The sequence below is a fragment of the Parasteatoda tepidariorum genome, chromosome 2 (assembly GCF_982258835.1).
Source record: "Parasteatoda tepidariorum strain Cologne lab strain chromosome 2, Ptep-v5.0, whole genome shotgun sequence".
NCBI classification, from domain to species: domain Eukaryota; kingdom Metazoa; phylum Arthropoda; class Arachnida; order Araneae; family Theridiidae; genus Parasteatoda; species Parasteatoda tepidariorum.
In genome coordinates, this window is record NC_141756.1 from 94,668,204 (window position 1) to 94,688,724 (window position 20,521).

A 20,521-nucleotide genomic window follows, 5' to 3' on the forward strand; every position below is an offset into this window, starting at 1 on the left:
TACAAAATTAAACGGTGTTAACAAAATTATAGCCAGAACAGAAGGAAGAACAACATTAAAACTAAATAATATTAGAAAAAAAATTAAGAAATATTTTTTTAATCACAATAAATAATTTAAAAAGTAATAACTTCAAATTTTATTGTATAGTACGGTGTGAAAAAAAATTCGGGAATTTCAAAAAAATGCTTTAAAAGTAAATGAAAATAGAAATCAGAAGTTAAAAATGCAGCAGCATTCTGCAACATTATACAAATAAATTAGTTGAAAATTCTTTGGTATTCATAATTATTTGATATCGTTTTGACACAAATTCAACGAGGGACTGTCCCGCAGTGGACTGATCGTTAAGACACGGTTCCCAGCTGATCACCGAAGTCAAGCATCACTGGCTACGGTCAGTGTGCGGGTGGGTGACCACTTGGATCAGTCTGCGTAGGGACCGAGGGTGTGTGGTATTGGTCCTCGTTAAACTGTGCTACCGTAAAGTGCTCGAATTCGCGTGCATGTCGTCGGGCTACCGAAGCGGGGGTGCCATCCCCTCCACAGAGGATCAAAATTGTGATGGCATGTCTTCGGATCATCCTCCGGGATGTTTCCCAGACCGTCGCCAATAGCCCATTGTGCAGCTCTAGTGCGACGTAAAGTAAGAACAACAACAATCAACGAGGGACTTGAGAGTGTCGAAAGTTGTTTCATCTCATTTTTTAAAAAAATCTTCGTTCTTTCTTGCCTTTTTCACTATTTCCCACAAACCCTCTGTGGGTCTTTGGAGTGGATCGAAGGAATTGTTATTGTTATTAATTTACGTCGCACTATAGCTGCACAATGGGCTATTGGCGACGGTCTGGGAAACATCCCGGAGGATGATCCGAAGACATGCCATCACAATTTTGATCCTCTGCGGAAGGGATGGCACCCCCGCTTCGGTAGCCCGACGACCTGCGCGCGAAGTCGAGCACTTTACGGTAGCACAGTTTAACGAGGACCAATACCGCACACCCTCGGTCCCTACGCAGACTGATCCAAGTGGGTCACCCACCCGCACACTGACCGCAGCCAGTGATGCTTGACTTCGGTGATCTGATGAGAACCGTGTCTTAACGATCAGTCCACTGCGGGACGGATCGAAGGAATAAATAATGGAATTTCCGAACACTTTAGTGCGGAAAAGTGGCTAATTGTAATAAGAATAAAAACGGTATCAAAATTTTTTAAATTGTTTGGCATCTTCCTTTCGCCGATTGTACTTAAATTTAATAAAAACGTGAAAAAGTCACACCTTACCAAACATTTTTAAGTTGGCTAAACTTTTTGAAATTCATGCGCTTTAGTTTTGTTGATGGTTTGAATTTCCTAAATAAACTAAATTCTGGTCAATAATTTAATTTTTAATATTCACGCCACATCTTATAACAAAAACCGTTTTCGCATTTTTCACTTCGCTCTTTACGTTAGTCCAGAGAACCTTGGAACTCACCACAAAATGATGGTTGCATATAGAGTTGCACCTGTATCCTACCAAACTAACCATCCAATTTTTTATATGGTATTTACATAATATTCAAAGCTAGTGACTAAGCTTTAGCTTACTGCATGGTTAAGGTCCCTTTTTTATATCTAATATATATGATTCCTTTTAAGAAAAGAAGCATAATTGGTGCAGAACTTAGTGTCGAAATGATATATCTAACTTCATATCTTCTCATATTTTATTCGAAGTCTCTGTCACAAGTTAGATACACTTTTTAACACACAATAGAGGTGGTTATGCAACAAAAGAATTCCAATCAATAATTTCAAAGTAATCCAAATCTTGAAAGTTTATCTCCAGTGTACGAAATTCGGTTTTTGTTCGACAAATTCCTGTCAACAATCAATATCTGCTACATATTTTAATTGCAATCACTTTGGAACAATGTCTAGAAGATTTGGAAAATCACAATCCTTTTCCTTTGTTCCATTTCAGATTGCTAACTGTTTTCCAATGAGCCCTTAGGTTGTATATATGACGGCTTTTAGATGCAAGACCGAACTGTTTCAAGTAAAAATTGCTATGGCATGTTTTCGGATCATCCTCAGGGATGTTTCCCAGACCATCGACAATAGCCTATTGTGCAGCTCTAGTGCGACGTAAATAAAGTACCTACCTACAGGACTTTCGATTCTATACATTTTACAAGCACGTATGAACTCGGTGGATCTTAACGGAATCGAGAATCGAGTCCTGGTCTCTCCGTAACGGAGTCAGATTCTCTAAGTACTGGGCTACCACGACCTTCGAGATGGTTGGAGTGTTTAAATTGATTTGAAAAGAACTGAGGTCTCCCAAGTCAAGATGTATCACCCCTAAACGTTCAGTAGATTAGAGGTAGTGGGTTCAAATCTCACGGTAGCCAAGCATTTATCTTCGTGCGTCTTTCTCAGAATTGTTCGATTTGTTCTTCTGTTTGACTAAGGCTTATAAGCTGTACTTATGTTATTTTATTTTATTTTACAAACTTCGTTGAACAGCCAAACCAATTTTGAGTTTACGTCTATAAATGTTCAACTCTGTAGCCTTCTAATTTTGTAACCAATCCAAAAGACAAAGGAACTCCTTCATCAAGTATTAGAAGTTTGACTTCGTTTACCCGTTTCGTTTACAACTAACCTGCATTTGCTTTACATTGTGAGAAAAACCAAGAAAACCTTCCAAGTTTTATCCTGACGACAACGGGACTCCAACCAATCATCCGCCTACCACTTGCGGATATTTTACTTCAGCACTGTGGTCCGTGCGAGCCCGGTGCGGAATTCGTATAGGCAAGCCATCGTAGGGATTCGAACCCGAAAAAATTTGAGCAAAAATGTCGATCTGATTTTAGTGTCTATATTTGAATTTTTGTTATTTTAACTTTAATTGTTCGCTTTAAATTGAAATTGGATTAGTAAAATTTTCGTGATTGAATAACAAAATTTTCAATCTTATTAAATTGAAAATTTTACTTCATAAATTGAGAATAAGTGTTATGATTTGCAATTATTTGATTCATACAAAATAGGGGAAGTTACTTTTCATATGGAAACAATTTATAAAGTTAATTGTTAGTACTTTTTGGCAATTACATACTTTAAATGCATTTTCAGAGGATCATTGATTTTTAAAAAATCTATACGCTAACAAAATAAAAAATTGTACATTTTGTAGATTTTGTATGTAGAGTTTGAGTAATGTCAACAATGGTTTGAACAAAGGCTAAGATGTAAGTGTGAATTTATAATTTTTTATCATGTTTCAAATAAAATGTAGTATTTTTTTCTAAAAAAATCCTATATTGAACAATATATTTAGTTCTTCTTCATTGTATATTTGAAATATTTTAAAGTGTTTAGTAACTATAACACATGTAATTATATTATTGATCGTGTAAAAGATATTTATGTATTACAATTCGCTGTAAAGCTGTTCGTGTAAAATATAAAATTTGGGATGTTTACGTCTAAATTTGCTCTTATTTTAAAAAAGAATATATTTTATGCATTTTTGAAGTTTATTTCAGATTTATAATTTTAGGATGCCTGACTACCAAAAATATAACTAAAATTTTAATTAAGGTTGTTTACTAAACCCCGTTTCGTAACTTAACTGACAATTTAAAGGATTATTCTGTTGTAAAAAACAGCCTTTAAACGATTCAAACTGCTTGCAAAATAACGATTATGCTTTAGTAAATCGTGACTTTCTCACATTTTGGTATCGTTTTCGTTCACTCAAATCTGATTGTGAAAATGGATTATGTCATGTTTGACTGACAGTTAAATCTGTAATCTTGTAAGATTTTCTTTTCGTATTCTATTTTTATATGCAATTTACTAGAACAGTAGTTGCTCTAATTATTAGTCATGCATGTTAAAAGTTTTTAATAACTTTTTCTACTTGGTAAAAATTTTGTACTTGCAAATTGGATGTTTGAAATATATTTTTATGATATTTGAAAATGATCATGTCTTATACATTTCTGAATTATTTCAAATAATATTTTATGTAAGAAAATAGATTATTAAGAATATTCAATAGATGGTTTATGTTTTTTACGATACAATTATCAGAATGGGGATTTATTTTATTAATTAAAACTAAAATGAGGATTCATTAAATTGTTTTAAATCAATAGTGGCGTTATACCGGGTGTCGATTATTTGAAAATAACCGATAATGTTGAAAAAAAAAATGACGAAAAGTTGAAGAAAATAGAAATCTATAACTTTCTGAGTTCTGTTTAGAAAATGAAAATATAAAAAAAAATCGAAATAAATCACTAAGTTTTTCAGCAGATGGCGCTGCTGATAACTCTGAAACTATGTTTCTTGCTGCATGCTTGATCAGTTAAATCAAACTATTTATTAAATTAGAATATTATTGGTTAATTTATGCAACACAGTAAATATTTATCAGTTAAATTAAAATTTTAAATAAACTTGGTCGTTTCTTATTTTGTTCACAAACTGCACAACGTTGTTTTTACAAATGGTGATAATTTTGAAAACATCGTTTTAAGTTTTTTTTGCTAGCAGAGCCATCATCTGACAAAACTTGCAAATAATTTTGCTAGTTCATTCTAAGTATATACTTTTATGTTTTACTTATACTTCTTAAATTCTAAGTTAAAGCTGTGCTTTGTGTTATGCAGATTCATGCCGTCTTTATGCAGATTGATAAAGCTTTTTAAAACCTTTTTGTGGTATGCAAAAAATACTTTGTGCAATTGGGTGACAGGTTGAATTTTGCATTATTAAATTTGCTTTCATGATTTCGTAACTTTAAAAATGGCTATTGATCTTATACTTCGTATTTCGAATAAATATTAATGAATTTTCAGTTTTAAATGTACTAGACTTTTCTCAATCTGCCAGCATCTTTGAAATGAGTTTTCGAACGCTTCCCAGTGAAACGTTAATCCCGTTTGCCTCAATATTCTTATGATTTACGCTGATGTGGTTTTGGGTTCGTTTATGATCAATTAGTTTCTGCAAGGTTATATTTTCGTGTTTCTTTCCGAGATATGTCTCGTTCTAGAGTTCTGATGAAGTGTGTTTTCAAGATACGCTCTCGTTATTTTCATTTACGACATTTTGAATAAATTTAAAGAAATTGATTATGGATCTCATCATGTTTGGAATTAATAATTCAAGATTGCATCAGGTGAAAGTTAATTTTAATCTCTTGTTTCTAATTTTGTCTTCAAATAGCCTGATACTATTCTTGATTTTGAAATAGAAATTAAATTAAGGAAAGGTAATGTTAAAAATTGTCCACTGTTTCCAAATTAGAAACAAATTTAATTTTGTTTTTGAAAATAAGGAGCGCTATTCGAGATAGAAAAAACATAACTCGAGATTCCAAAAATACAATTTGAATAGTAAAAACAAGATTTGAGTTTGAAAAAATAGGATTCGAGTTAGAAATAACACGATTCGACTAGAATATATATTTTTTCAGTTAGCCGGGTGCAAGGGAATTCAACTGTTTTTTCTATTTAATAAATAAATAAAATAATTAAATAAAAGTAATTATCAAATTATTTTAAGTAAAATAAATGAAAAAAACTAACCGAGAAGTTCCAAATATAATTACAGAAGTAGAAAAAACACGATTTCATTTAGAAAAAAAAAAACTCGATTTGAGATAAAAAAATCTCGATTTGAGATAAAAAAAAACACTATTTGAGATAAAAAAATCTCGATTTGAGATAAAAAAATCTCGATTTGAGATAAAAAAAAAACACTATTTGAGATAGAAAAAAACACGGTTCGAGATAGAAAAAAACACGGTTCGAGATAGAAAAAAACACGGTTCGAGATAGAAAAAAACTCGATTTGAGATAGAAAAAACACGATTTGAAATAGAAAAAAAATGATTTGAGATAGAAAAAAAACACTATTTGAGATAGAAAAAACATGATTTGAGATTAAGCAAAAACACGATTTGAGATAGGAAAAAACACGATTCAAGTAAATATAATTAAATACCTTTTTTCAAGGAAAATATATATTATTTGATAAAACCAATTGAACTTCACGTCTGTCGTTCAAAAATCATGACAGGCTGTAAGTAAAGCAATTAAATATATATTAAATTCTCAATATGATTATATTATATATTATATTACATATAACATATATAATATATTATATTACATATATAATATATTATATATGATTATATTATATATTATATACAAATATTATATTATTATCAAAAATTCTGAGAACATAACGATTAAAACTGTATAATTGGTGAGGTAAGAAATTTATTAAATTTATTTAGGAATAACGATATTTCTAAATAACCTAGGTTAAAATATAATTTTCTATTAAAAAATACTTCTACTAAAATATTTACTTCTTCAATATCGACTGACAGATTAATGCTAATCTTAATCTCGTTTCGTGTTTTATCTAGAAATAACCCAGAGTAACTTTTCTATTAGTAAAACATGTAAACAATTAGAAATAGTAAATTAAGAATAGTTAATAAAAGTATTCAAAATTGTGTTCCGTATTTTTTTTTTTTAAATTGTTCAAATACCCAAGTCTGATGTTGATCAATATTATTTAAACATTATTGTATTTTAAAAATATTCTCGTGACATATCATGATTACCATGTTTTACGATAAATATCGCGTATGCAATAATTATCGTGACCGTTATCAACAACCATAAATTTCGGAGATTATAATTACGCTATTGTAATTGATAACTCTTGTATTAGTAATTAGTATCTGGCCACTTGGATAATGACCTAAGTTTTACAGGCATCTGAAGGGCAGATTTGTTGGCCACTCTTTCGAGGGCACCATATTAGATCGGTCAACGTTGCTTAGACAGTAAGAACAGATAGTAAAGGGAAGGAAAGAACCTCCACGCCTTTACCGGGTTTCGAACCCAGAACCTTTCTGATGCGAGGCCCGTTCTCCGTCGGTCAGTCGGCATATTGTGAAATATCGATAGATATTTTCTGAAGTAATATTTTGATATTGCAATTCCTATTAACCAATAGATGCAAATACCTTAATAAAAACAATTTTATAAGACAAATATTATTTGATAAATAAAATTCAAAAAGTTCAGTATTGTTCAAAAGAGGTCGTTAAATTCTTTTGAATATAAAGATTTCAAAAGTTTTGGGGACTGTAAGAAACGATTAAAAATAATTTAAATTTCTAAATTAAAATATTAAATTAATATAAAGAAACTATGAAATTTAAAATTTTATTCTATTTATTTATTTATTAAATTTATAAATAATTATTATAATATGAAACTTTAGTAAGTATGCATAACCAGATATTAATTTTATTAAGTTTATTTTGAATTTAAGAGGTTTGCAAGCATTAAAGGTTAAAATTAAACTTTCTATTAAATTTTTTAATAGCTATTTCTCAAAAGCTATTAGACCTATTTGTTTTTAATTTGTCAGTGTGATAATCAGAACTAGGTATTCTTAAGATTTGTAAATTTGTATTGCTTTATATTTAAAAAAATGCCTTTTTTCCATTTCAAATTAAACATTAAAAATATTGATTTAAATTTATACTTTTTCCTTGAAAATTTATTTTGAATCGAGTTTTATTTTTTTGTACACAGTGAACCATACCTATTTAAAATAAAATTGTATTTAATAAGAGAAAAACATTTTTTGGTTAAATAATATCATTATTTGTGTTTTTTTCTTTGAGAAAGGTGTGCATATACGGAAAAAACTATATTTTTATTCTAATTATAAATAGTTTTTTTTACACGGATAGAATTTTAGAAATAAACAGATGAAAGAATCAATTTTTCATTCTAATTATAAGTAGTTTTTTTTTACATGGATAGAATTTTAGAAATAAACAGATGAAAGAATCAATTTTTCATTCTAATTATAAATAGTTTTTTTTTTACATGGATAGAGTTTTAGAAATAAACAGATGAAAGAATCAATTTTTCATTCTAATTATAAATAGTTTTTTTTTTACATGGATAGAATTTTAGAAATAAACAGATGAAAGAATCAATTTTTCATTCTAATTATAAATAGTTTTTTTTTACATGGATAGAATTTTAGAAATAAACAGGTGAAAGAATCAATTTTTCATTCTAATTATAAATAGTTTTTTTTTTTTTACATGGATAGAATTTTAGAAATAAGCAGATGAAAGAATCAATTTTTCATTCTAATTATAAATAGTTTTTTTTTACATGGATAGAAATTTAGAAATAAACAGATGAAAGAATCAATTTTTCATTCTAATTATAAATAGTTTTTTTTACGTGGATAGAATTTTAGAAATAAACAGATGAAAGAATCAATTTTTCATTCGTTTATAATTATATTTTTCTAGTTTTCAATTCCGTTTTTATTAAATAAGAGAAAGCTATTTCAAAATACAGTTCTTGAAAATTTTCTTCTTGTATTTATTCAAACATTTTTAGGCAGTTAAATATTAAGCACTCAGATATTTTTTCTTTTCTTGTTAAGACTTATTATAAAAGCGGAAATTAATTCAGCCACTAATCTTCGAGGTTTATTTCCTTAATAAGGAACATTAAGGAGTCAGAAGTTGGAAGAACGAGGAAAACTTTTTTCTTATTTTATTCTTAATATTTTCTCCCTCACTTTTATTATTTGTACTTGGATTATAATATATTGAAATTTATGTTTATTTTGAATATTTAACAACTTATTTATCTTCATACACTATGTTAATACGATAATGTTGAGGAATAAAACTGTGAGTTGTGGCGTAAAGAACTTATTTTGGTAGTTATGTCTTCGAATTTGCGATGTTTTTGCTGAAGAACGAGACGTGATATTGCTTTAATTTCATAATGAAATCAAAATTGAAGCATAAATATCAAATTAAGTACTTATTTAAAAGCATAATATTAAATTTTTTCAATTGAAATATGAAAATTTTGCATAAATTATTCTTTTTTTTGAAGCATTATATAGGGTGTTTCGTAGTGGCCACCTTTAATATATGTATTTTTAGATTCCTTGTCGGAATTTAAGTCAAAGTACATATATTAATGGTTTTATACACACATTTAAGCAACAGAAAAGCAAAACCTCTAACTTTTTTTATATCCAAGAGCTGAGAGATTTACAGAATGTAAAAAGTGGAAACAAAAAAATCAGTGCAATGTAAAAATAAGCTCGACAAATTTAAATTTAATCTATTTTCAAGAAACTGGTTAGATTTTTTATGAAGTTGAATTTTGAACTGGTTGCACTAAAATGGTTTAAATTGTGAAGTGAGCAACATTCATATAATTTTGGTGTATCTACGCAGCATAAGTCGAAAATGCGGCATGCAACAAAAGTCAGCCTTGGCTAGCAGTTACACAAAATTTCATACTATTTCCAATAAAATTATCAATTATAAATTTATTTATTTCTCTCACTAACGCTGAATCTATCCCTAGTAAGGAAGTAACGTATCACTACCGAGGAAGGTGGGATGAAAAACATTAAACCCAGTTTGATAAATTGATGATACTTAGATAGGTTCCTAATAATTGTCTGTCAACTTCTCGATCTACTCAGGCGAGCAGATCTTTATCTTTCTTATTGAGTTATGATTTATTAGGGTATTTGTCTTTTTTCACACTTAAATATTAATTTACGCAGCATAATATGCAAAAGTCTGACGTATTTTTTAAAAAAAAATTTAAAAGTATATCTGAAAGATGGTCATAGTGAAGCACTGCTTCTCTACTCTAAAATCATATCATAATCTATGATTTATGTACTATGTGTACTTTCCCTATTTACACGGAGAAAAACATTCTGGTAAAATTAAAGTATTAAAAAGACTCATTTGGTTAAAAAAACAAAAAAATAAACCGTGTTTCTGGTAATAAAACTAAAATATACGGTAAGTTTATATATAAAGATATATTAACATTTCATGTGGTATTTTCCCCTCTATATGGTAACAGTGTACCAGAAATTGTAGTTTTCAAATTTCGAGTTCTTGTTACCAAAAATTTAGTAACGATTACAGAACTGGAAAATACATTTAACCGTATAAATAATTTTTATTTCATGCTCCATGGTAGCCCAATAAAATTACCTAATACCATATGTACCACATTTTTGCACATATTATAAAACAATATTTTTTAAATTTTTACCAAAATTATTATCAAAGATCGCTTGGTAAAAACTATCGTGCTTTTTGGCGTTCCCATTTAGCCTGAAAAACGGTAAATTTTATCATAATCTGGTAATTTTTACCGTATTATTTCTCAATGTACTTTTACATTTTGCATCTTGGACTTCTTATTTTCCGTAAATATTTCAAATTTATGATGTTAAATTAACTTATTTGAATAATTAATTTTATTTGAACAATTTTTATTATATTCGAAGTTTAGCTAATCAGTTTTATGCCACTTTTGCATAGATCTGTTTTAAACTTAACTAAATTTTGCGTTTAAGAAACATATCGATTAAACATTTTTTTGACAATTTCTTCCTTTAGTATTTAGTTACATTTAAGCAAAAAGGTCAGTTTTGTACAAAAAATGATAACTCTAATCCGTAATAAAATATATATGTTATCAAAGAATATTTTTCATCTTTACTTCGTTGTTCGTTGTTGTTGACAAGACTGTTCAATAAGAAATCACAACTTTCTTAAGATGATATTTCCGAACTAATTTCCTTTTCTCCTAACTTAATCTCTCGAACATTCATTGTGTGTAATTAACATCACTCGAATATCAAATTGCAGCTTTCTCGTTTATTAATCGAAAAAGAAAATAGACAAAAAGTTTTTGCTCAGAGTTGTAATGGCATTTCAGAGTGCTAATAAAAGTGACAGATACAAAATGACAGCTACTGCATTATTCAAGTTAAAGTTAGTTTTAATGGAAACACTAGTGTAAAATTTTCAAAAACTCAATTTGTTTGATTTATTAGATTAATTTGTGCAGTATATATCGGAAGACTTTTCCTTAAAGACTGACATTTTTATAAATTAGAATAATTTACAAGGAGTTCCTTGTACTTTCAAAAGTCCACAAAAGTGGTAGCACAATTTAAACTATGTGCTAATGGTATATATCGGAAAACTTTTCCTTAAAGACTGAAATTTTTATAAATTAGAATAATTTACAAGGTATTCCTTGGACTTTCGAAAGTCCACAAAAGTGGTAGCACACTTTAAACTATATGTGTTTTTTGTTTATTTTTTTTTAAAATTATTATAAAAAATCTTGAACATCACAATAATTCAGAAATTTTTTTCATGCATAAATCTGATATGTACAGTGAACACAAAAATAAACGGACCACCTGAAATAACTTTTGATCTAATGACTCAATCGTGGTTGGTTGGTTCTAATGCCACTTGCCACATGTGCAAGCCTGCTTGGTGAAACCGAGCAAATTTAAGGCAGAGTGTGCGATTCTTGTTTTTCAGTGGCGCCATCTATGGCCAAGAATTCGACTTCTGCCACATCAAAAGTCACACCTGTTTATAAGGCGAACCCATTCATACTTCTATTCATTCATCCACAGATCGTAATTTCGACCTGAATCAGAGAACGATCCAACAGAGAACTTAATCGTAAAGGTTCAAAGGAGTGACCTCAAATATGTTAATTATTCAGTGCAGACAATAGTTTAAGTTACGAAATCAGAAACAAAAACGTACCTTCTCTGAATAAACGTATCTTTTTATTTTTTTTGACTGATTCGGATTTTTAACAATCGAAATATAGTGGGTAGCAGCAATCTGAGAAATATGGTGTCATTAGTTTGGTCAGAAAAGCGGTCCAAAGTTAGAGCCCTTTAATGTTAAGATAAAGTTTCACGTATTTCGCCATATCTCGAGTACTTCCCAAGCAAACTGAAAACTTTTTGCTCACAATTATAAAATTCAGCCAGGAGAGCTCTCCAAAGTTTTGTCCCCTTAATTTTAATTTTTGGTTATTTTGCTATATCTCTTGAACTTTGTAAGACAATTAAAAAATTTTTGCACACGATTATAAAATTTGTTTATCGAAAGTTAATTGCACACAAAATATAGCTTTTAGTAAATATTTATTATTTTTAATTTATTTAATAATATCTGAAAAAATTCAGAATTAAGAGGTGTAGAAGTTTTTACATCATTTTAAAGAATATAATTTTACATGGTAAAATACAAAATGTCATCAAAATCGGCTGAATAGTTCCTGATGAATCGAATTTCAAAAATACGACTTTTTCACAATTATATTTAAATTGAAACGGCTCCAAAATGAAATAAGTTTCGACATGCTGTGATAGTTAGCTCACTAACACCTTTGATGGCTATCTTTCTATCACTTTTGATGATTAGCTCACTATCTCTTTTGATGGCTAGCTTTCATCACTTTTGATGGTTAGCTCACTATCACTTTTGATGCTTAGCTCACTATCACTTTTGATGGTTAGCTCACTATCACTTTTGACGGCTAGCTTTCTATCACTTTTGATGGTTAGCTCACTATCACTTTTGATGGGTAGCTTTCTATCACTTTTGATGGTTAAGTCACTATCACTTTAGATAGCTAGGTCACTATCACTTTTGATAACTATTTCATTATCACTTTTGACAGTTAGGTCATTATTATTTTTGATGGTTAGTTCACATTTGATGCTCAGTATCACTTTTGATGGTTAGTTCACTAATGTTTTCGGTAAACTATTGGGAGTTTTATGAGCGTTTTTTAAAGAACGCAAAAACTACTTTAATGATAGTACATACTTCAAAAGATCCTTACATAAAAATGTACACTATGTAATGTAATCACCGCAGTTAATATACAAGGTGTTTTGTAAGGGCTGCTTTTAATATATATTTTTAGAATTCTTATCAAAAATTAAAGCAAAAAGGCATGCACTATGGAGGATCACAAATTAATATTTAAGTGAGAAAAGCACAAAAACTGTATAAAAATTTGACTAATTACGGTAGAGCAGTGTTTCCCAAAGTGTGGTACGCGTACCCCCAGGAGTTCGGGAACTGTTTAGCTGGGGTACGAGTTTTTATTGCGATGCAATAAACTAAAATTTAAAATTTTTTTTATTTAAAAACAAAGCCAACCATGAAAATTTGCGGTTACGTATTTTTCTATTAGCTATTTTTTGCAGAGTTAACAGTTAATAATTAGTGGTGTCAACAGACAGTTGTGATTTTTAACTTTTGTAAAAAAATTTTATACTGAAAAATGCATTCATTTCTTTATTAGTGGTACACAGCGTTACGAAAAATTGAGAAAAGTCATAAGTTTGGGAAACACTGTGGTAGAGGAAGTTTCAATTTTGTTAAATATTACAAATATTTAAAAAATGTATCGAATAAGAAGGAGCCATGATAGCATAATGGTTCAGACACTAAGCTTTCACTGCTAAATATCCGAGTTCGATCCCTTGAAATGGTTTGAAGCTTACTCAGCTTCAGACAGGTGAGTACCAGTTTCACTGGAAAGCATATATGGCAACGTTACTTTTAAAAAGTAACGAGTAAAAGTACAAGTATTTTTAAAAAAAGTAACGAGTAAAAAGTAAGAAGTTCTTATTTTAAAAAGTAACGAGTAAAAAGTACAAGTAAAAGTACAGGTACTAAACAAAAAAAGGAACGATTACATTTCTAGGAAATCGAAAATTCAAAGTAACCTAAAATTTTATTGAATAATATTCTTATGTTCTATAATGTTTTTGCAAAATTGTAGTTATTTATTTAATTATTTTTAATTTTGAAAGTTATGGATTTATTTTTAAATTCGGAAGAATATTATAATATAATTTTATAATATAATTGTATAATATAATTTCAAAATCAAATATAATTTTAATATCAAACTTTTTATGGATTTGCACGAGAAAGAAATTTTATCTATTGATTTTAATTTTTAGTTTACTTTTATTTATTTAAATTACCATTGATTTAAAATTGTTTTACTTTATAGAAACGCGTTTTAAAAGCACAAACATAAACAAAGCAAACACGGGGTTTCAGAAAGCTTTGTGATCTTTGAGCTAGTAAAAAATAATTGAATGTGCAGTATAAGTTGAAACAGAACAGTCTACAGTTTTATTTGTAACAATGGCTAATGCTAAAGTCATGCGAGAAAATCATTTTCCGAACATTTCTGCCTAACGGAATAATTAAAATTTGTAAACGAATTTTAGTATCAGCGGTAATTTAAAATAGTAAGTTAAAATAGTAATTATAATAGTTTTCAATAGCACAAATAGTTCTGAAGTTCTTTGAGATTTGACTGGGCGTTGTTTGACAAGGTCGGGAATAAACATAATTTTAGTAAAAAATGTACTAGGTAGAAATGCATTTAGTAAAAAATGTATTAAGACAAAAATTGCATTATTAGTGAGTTCAAAAAGAAAATTGAAAAACGTAATAACAAAATCCAACATTTTTTATTTAAAATGTATTAAACAAATGCATAAAACTCGAAAATGAATGAAAATAACTTGCTAATTAATATTTTTATTCATTTTGCAAAATAATTACATTTCGAAAGCATTTTTTTTTTTTTTTTTTAGAAAGCTTACCGAGTTTTAGAAAAAGTAACGATTTCATTCGACATTTCCGTTACAAATACTTGTACTTTTTCCATAAAAAAGTAAAAGTAATAAATTTAAAAAGTAACGAAGTACAAGTAAAAGTACGTACTTTTTACTTGTACCGGCGGTACAAGTAACGAAAGTAAAAGTACTGCCATATATGCTGGAAAGTAAATGCGGTCGGTGCACGATGCTGACCTATTGGTTAGCCCCCTAACATCGGTCTTGAAACTGCGGTGTCGCAACCTGTATAAAAACAATTTCTTTTTCATGTTTTTCAAAAATTAGTAACTTGAAGTAGGTTTCAAGAAATATATACTTTGTTATACTCGACCATTTCGCAATTAAAAATAGTTTTAGTTCTTTTTTGAATGCGGATTTTTAAATTTATTTAAATTAACAAAAATTTTGTTGAAATGCATACTTATTTACGTCGAATAAATTGACATACTTTTTCCCTAAAGGGAGGGAATTTAGTTCAAATACCTCTAAAGACATCTCAGTATTTTAAATAAATCGAAAAAAAAAAAAAAAGAATTCGAAAAAAAAGAGTCTCAAACAATATTTTGTTTTCAAAATTTTAACATTAATAAATGTATTCTTTAGAATTCTTTTTTTTAAATTTTCATTAATAATTAAATAAATAATATAATTTACAGGAAGGATAATCAAAAAAAAAATAAAGCAGAATTTTAGTTAACTACGAAATATGAAAGAAAATGTTTTATGAAAGTGAAGTTGAAATTCTTCTGTTATTTCTTTGTCACTCTACCTAAGACGTAAGTTTTACTTTAGCTGATAAGATAAAATTTACACGCATTATGATTGTCTGTTTGCATTGTAGATTTAAAGTTGCAATCAGGTGGAAGAGGGAAGAGGCGTTGTTTTTTCTTCTTTGTTGTTTTGTTTCGTTTTACAAATCAATCGATATTTTTCTGTCTTTGAAAAAATGTCAGATACTATAAGCAACTGCTTTAGTTTCACGTGGGAGATAGAAAACTTCTTTTTTTGTCCTTACAACTCCATCGCAAGTCCATATTTCACCGCTGAAAATTTAAGTCAGGTGCCATGGCAGCTGGTTTTGTATCCAAGAGGTATAGATGATAATAATTGTATAGATATTATATTATGCAAAGTTGTGGAAGTGGTAGAAAGTATCATTGATTTCAAAATAGAAATCTTTGGACGCAGTGGTCACTTATTAGGATTTTACGAAGAAAAAAACGCAGTTTTTAATAAAGATACCTTGGAAAAAGTAGGTAGAAATTTAGTTGATAGAATTCATCTAATACGGGATACTTTGGAAGCGAGTAAAGATTTTCTGACAATTTTCTGTCATATGTCGAATCCAGCATCCAGTGTTGTGAACTCTTTAGATTGCTTTGCTCGAACTAAAATTGTTGTTAATCAAATAAGTCTTCGACTCAACTGGAGAAAAGGTTACGAGCTACGAACACTGTTAGACATGGAAAATCAATTGATTTTGAGAGAAGATATCTTTTGTCCTGATATGACTGAATTTTCCATCTGTTTCAGAAAAATAAGGGATGATGTTGAAGTACTTATTTGTAGACAGAATTCCATTTCACCTCAATGCGTGGAATGCAGACTTAGTTTGTTAGATGTCAAAGGTTGCGAAGTACTGTCCATTGAAGATGCTCACTTCTTTTTAAAAGACCATAATTTATGGACATTGCCTCCCTTCCTCCCCGTCTCGGAAGTGAAGTATAATCGAAACAAGTATATTAAAAACGGAAGTATGATTATTTTATGTGAACTATTTTGCTCCGGAGGCATCGAATCAAATGCCCTAGTCTATGGAAACAATGCAGCAAAATCACTTGCTAATACTACCAGGGAAAATATTATTCGTCAACATACCCTACAAAGCGATATCCGAAATTTATTTTCTGATAAAACAATGTGCGACGTTAAACTAAGAGCGAATGGTGAAATTGTAGAAGTGCACAAATCAGTTCTAGTTGCCCGGTCGCCATTGTTCCATACAATGCTCCAGCAAGATAATGCAGAAACCCAAACTGCTATAGTGGACAGTCAAGACGTGGATGCAGACACACTTAAAGCATTTATTAACTTTATGTACTGCGATACAGTGGACAAAATGGAATATGACTGTGCCAAAAATTTATTGATCGTTGCTGAAAAATATCAAGTGCTTCGCTTGAAGGAAATGTGTGTATCTTTTTTGAAGTCTGATATATCTGAGAAAAACGCGTGTGAAATTGCTGCCCTAGCGGATATTGTCTCTCATGCAGATTTGAAATCTTTTGCCCTGGATTTTATCGCTGATCATTCAAAGGGTATTTTAATCAAGCCAGAATGGTCATCATGGATGAAAGACCACATGGGATTAGCCACCGAGATATTTCAAAGATTTTCAGAAAAGCATACACTGATTTGAAAAGTTTGTTTTAATCATGAATTGCATATTTAAAAAAACTTGCTTACTCTTTGGTACTGCAGTCCATGTTGGACCATGGCCTCCCAGAAAATTTGACCTATGGTAATTTAACTCGTGCCTTAGTTTTGCAATGGGTGAAAGATCACACGAGATTAGCTACCGAGATGTCTCAGATAAGCATATACTAACTAACAAAGCTTTTTTTTTCTATATGAATTGCGTATTTGAAAAGCTTACTTACTCTGTGGTACTGCTGTCCATGTTGGACCATGACCATCCAGAAAATTTGAACCTAAAGAAGTCTACCACTAGCCTTAGTTTTGCAATTCCTTAATTTTAGTGACTTAATGACTCAATATTATTTTCATCATTTTTAAAAATACAGGCAAATAATTGAATTATACTATTTATGCTTCTAAATAATTAGCATTTCTCACATAAAATAAAATTTTTTTTATTCTTGTAATCAATTGAATCTTGTGGCAAAATTAATGATAAATAACTATTTATGTTATATAACTGTTATTTTATAGCAAAATACCTGCAATGGTATTTTATTTATATTAGTTGCTTTGAGTCATGTTTATCATATTAAATTATGATGCTTTATTAAAGTATTCCATGTACTTTAATGAGAGATTTATCTGAGAAATGTTTAAGAATTTTCTCTTTAAAAATGTTAGCAAATTGCTTTTTGTTAAACTTCAAATCAGTTCAACTTAAAAATAATTTATTCATTTATTTCCTGTTAGATATGTTTTTTTACAGAAATACTATGCAGTGTTAATGTATTTTGAATAATATCAGTATTTCATAATCGTGCATTAACTTACCTATTAAAATTTTTTTTCTATTGTAGTATTGTATTTTGAAACTATTGCATTTTTTAGTTTGCTTTATTGACATTTTTATGCTTGCATAATTTGAAGTGCAAGGTAAAACATCATAATTTATTCTGAGAAATGAATGTTTTTATTGGTGAGATTGCTCGATTTAGAACTAGTACGAGTTAAGTATTGAAGTATTAAAAGAAGGTAGGAATGCCCAACGATTTTTATATTGAGGATAATAATCAATAAGAATGGGAATAACTCAGAAGCAAAATATATAAAAAAATTAAAATGAAGGTAAATAAAATGTTTTCTTGATTTAGGAGACAACTTGAATTTTAATTTATTTTAGAAAGTAAATACTTTATTGCTTTTTTCAAACAAATTAAAATATTTTGGTTTTTAAAATTCTTTTTCGAATTTTTGAATCGGAATGTAAGGATAAGACCTGGTGAAAAAATTGGAGAGAAAAAAAAGACAAGGCGAAAAAAAGTTTAGTTTTTAGGAGAAAAAATAGGAATTTATTTAGTTCAGAAATGTAAAAGCTGATTATCATTATCAAAATTATTTTAAATACTACAAAAACTAGTGCTGAAAATTAAAAAATATTCTTCGCAAATATTCCTTTGTTAAATCTAAGCAGAAGCATTGTTTAGAGCAGTTGGTGTAAAAAGGCTTAAGCGGAATTGCTTACGTAAATCAGAAGAAGACATTTCACGAAATAAAACAGTCAATACAATAGCCTATTGAACAGAAGTATTGGCTATGGATAGCTCTTACTCGCAACAGAAGTTTCATTTCAAGTTTTTGTAAAAATTCTGAAATGCTTAAATTTGAAATGCATAGAAAATAAATTCACTATAATCTTTATGTATTTTTGTTTTCAACTATTTTTCAAGTTTTATTCTTTTCCCGAAACCTTTTTTATTATTATCAAGTATTGTCGTAACTTTGATATATTTTGTTAATATTGTTATTTAAAAAAGATCCGTTTTATGACACATTATATGAAAATTTTGGCGATATAAAAATATCGCCAAACTTTTCATATTATGTGTATATGTATATATGTTCACTGCCACTTTCATATATGTTCACTGCCGGAAATTTCTTAGAAGAAATAGCTAAATAACAATTTATTTAATTGATATTTTATGATATTTAACTGAACAGCAACTATAAAGAAGGTGGTATTCTAACTGTAAGCTGGAAGAAAAATCGTTTGACTGTTTTTACCTAATACAATAAAACAACCGCGTCAGTTCAACACCTCCTAGAAGTATGAAGGCCTCAGCACGGATCAATTTAGTAGTCCGATGTGACGAAGATAACTGCGCAGTAGACGAAAAATAAGAAAGATGTCATTACGTTCGGGCTACTAAGCTGCGCAGTGGTTGAAAATACGACATATGTCATTACGTTTGGACTACTAAAGGATATTTATGGTAACCCGTGCTGAGGCCTACTCTTTTCTAGGAGGTGTTGGTCAGTTACGTATCCAGCCAATGAGACTCAAGAGCACGTTCTTCGAAAGTTGTAAGCTAAGCAATGTGATAAGGATTACGAATTCATGTTTCTATATTTCATTAATATCGGTTGCTTATCACAACAGCGGATACTTAATAATCTTATAATAAGAAGTGCGCGGAATACCTTTACGAAGGCATTTAGTGTGGAAATAAGTAGTTTCCATTTATAAACTTTAGTGTTTGAGTTTATTTTTTCAGATTCGTTTCCAGGAAGGAAGTGAAGGGAATTCAAGAAACAAGCATTCAATCAATGTGACGTACGAAATCGTTATCTATAAAAGAACGAACAATTTCTTTTTTCATGCCAGTGGAGCGGGATGAGCAGCCTACTCATATTTTGAGTCTTTGGCCGATTGTATGATGATCCGATATTTATATTTGTATATTCAATTAGAATTTTAGATTTAAGTTAACCATTGAAAGTAATAATAAATGTGTTCCAGTTTATTTGTGTACGTCATGATTTTTAGCCAACTCTGCTTTGTGACTTAAATCCACAAAGGTTATGGGCCTTTGCCCACCTCAACGCTATTTGCCAACGTCAACGCCATTGCCCACCTCAACGCTATTTGCAAACGTCAACGCCTTTGCCCACGTCAACGATATAGATTCATAAAAAATTTTATCTGGGAGCTGAAAGATTTATTTTAATAGCAGGAAGAAACCAAAATTTTGAATATGGAAGGAAATTCCGAATCAACGAACTTAGCCTTTCCCAAACTTGGAGCATTCAACTACGACAGTTGGAAGTGTGACATGAGAGTGGCTCTGATGGATCGTGGAAGTTGGGAATTCGTCGGTGGAGCTGAACCCCCACCACCACCTGTAGACACTGCTCCAGAATCAGTTAAACAGAATTTCGAGATAAGGAAAGCTAGAGCTTATTCTACAATATATCAAGGTGTTGAACGTCAATTTTTGAAGTTGATTCAGTCTACGTCAGATGGGAAGAAAGCTTGGGATATTCTAAAAGAAAATTTTGAACCTAAATCAAGAGCAAGAATTGCTGGCCTGGTAGATGAATTTTACGAATTGAAATTTCAGCCAAATGAAGAGGTGATTGGAATATTCTGTCAACGAGTTCGAGATAAAAGTGCACAGATTAAAGAAGCTGGATTCGAGATTCCCGAACTATTAGTATGTTTCCAGAT

The 20,521-nt window shown here is 29.7% G+C and overlaps 2 protein-coding genes across 2 annotated transcripts in view; both read left to right on the plus strand.

The window, feature by feature from the left end:
• CCAP (Crustacean cardioactive peptide) overlaps window positions 1-20,521 on the plus strand; it is a 335,921-nt gene that overhangs the window by 50,071 nt on the left and 265,329 nt on the right. The window lies entirely within an intron of this gene.
• On the plus strand, window positions 15,453-18,711 carry LOC107439684 (speckle-type POZ protein B). The gene has a single exon (XM_016052361.4). The coding sequence runs from the start codon at window positions 15,539-15,541 to the stop codon at window positions 17,009-17,011; it is 1,473 nt and encodes a 490-aa protein (XP_015907847.3). The 5' UTR covers window positions 15,453-15,538; the 3' UTR covers window positions 17,012-18,711.

What these genes read in the sequence shown, in the direction of transcription:
- LOC107439684 (XM_016052361.4), top strand. Translation starts at nt 15,539, where the DNA reads ATGTCAGATACTATAAGCAACTGCTTTAGTTTCACGTGGGAGATAGAA.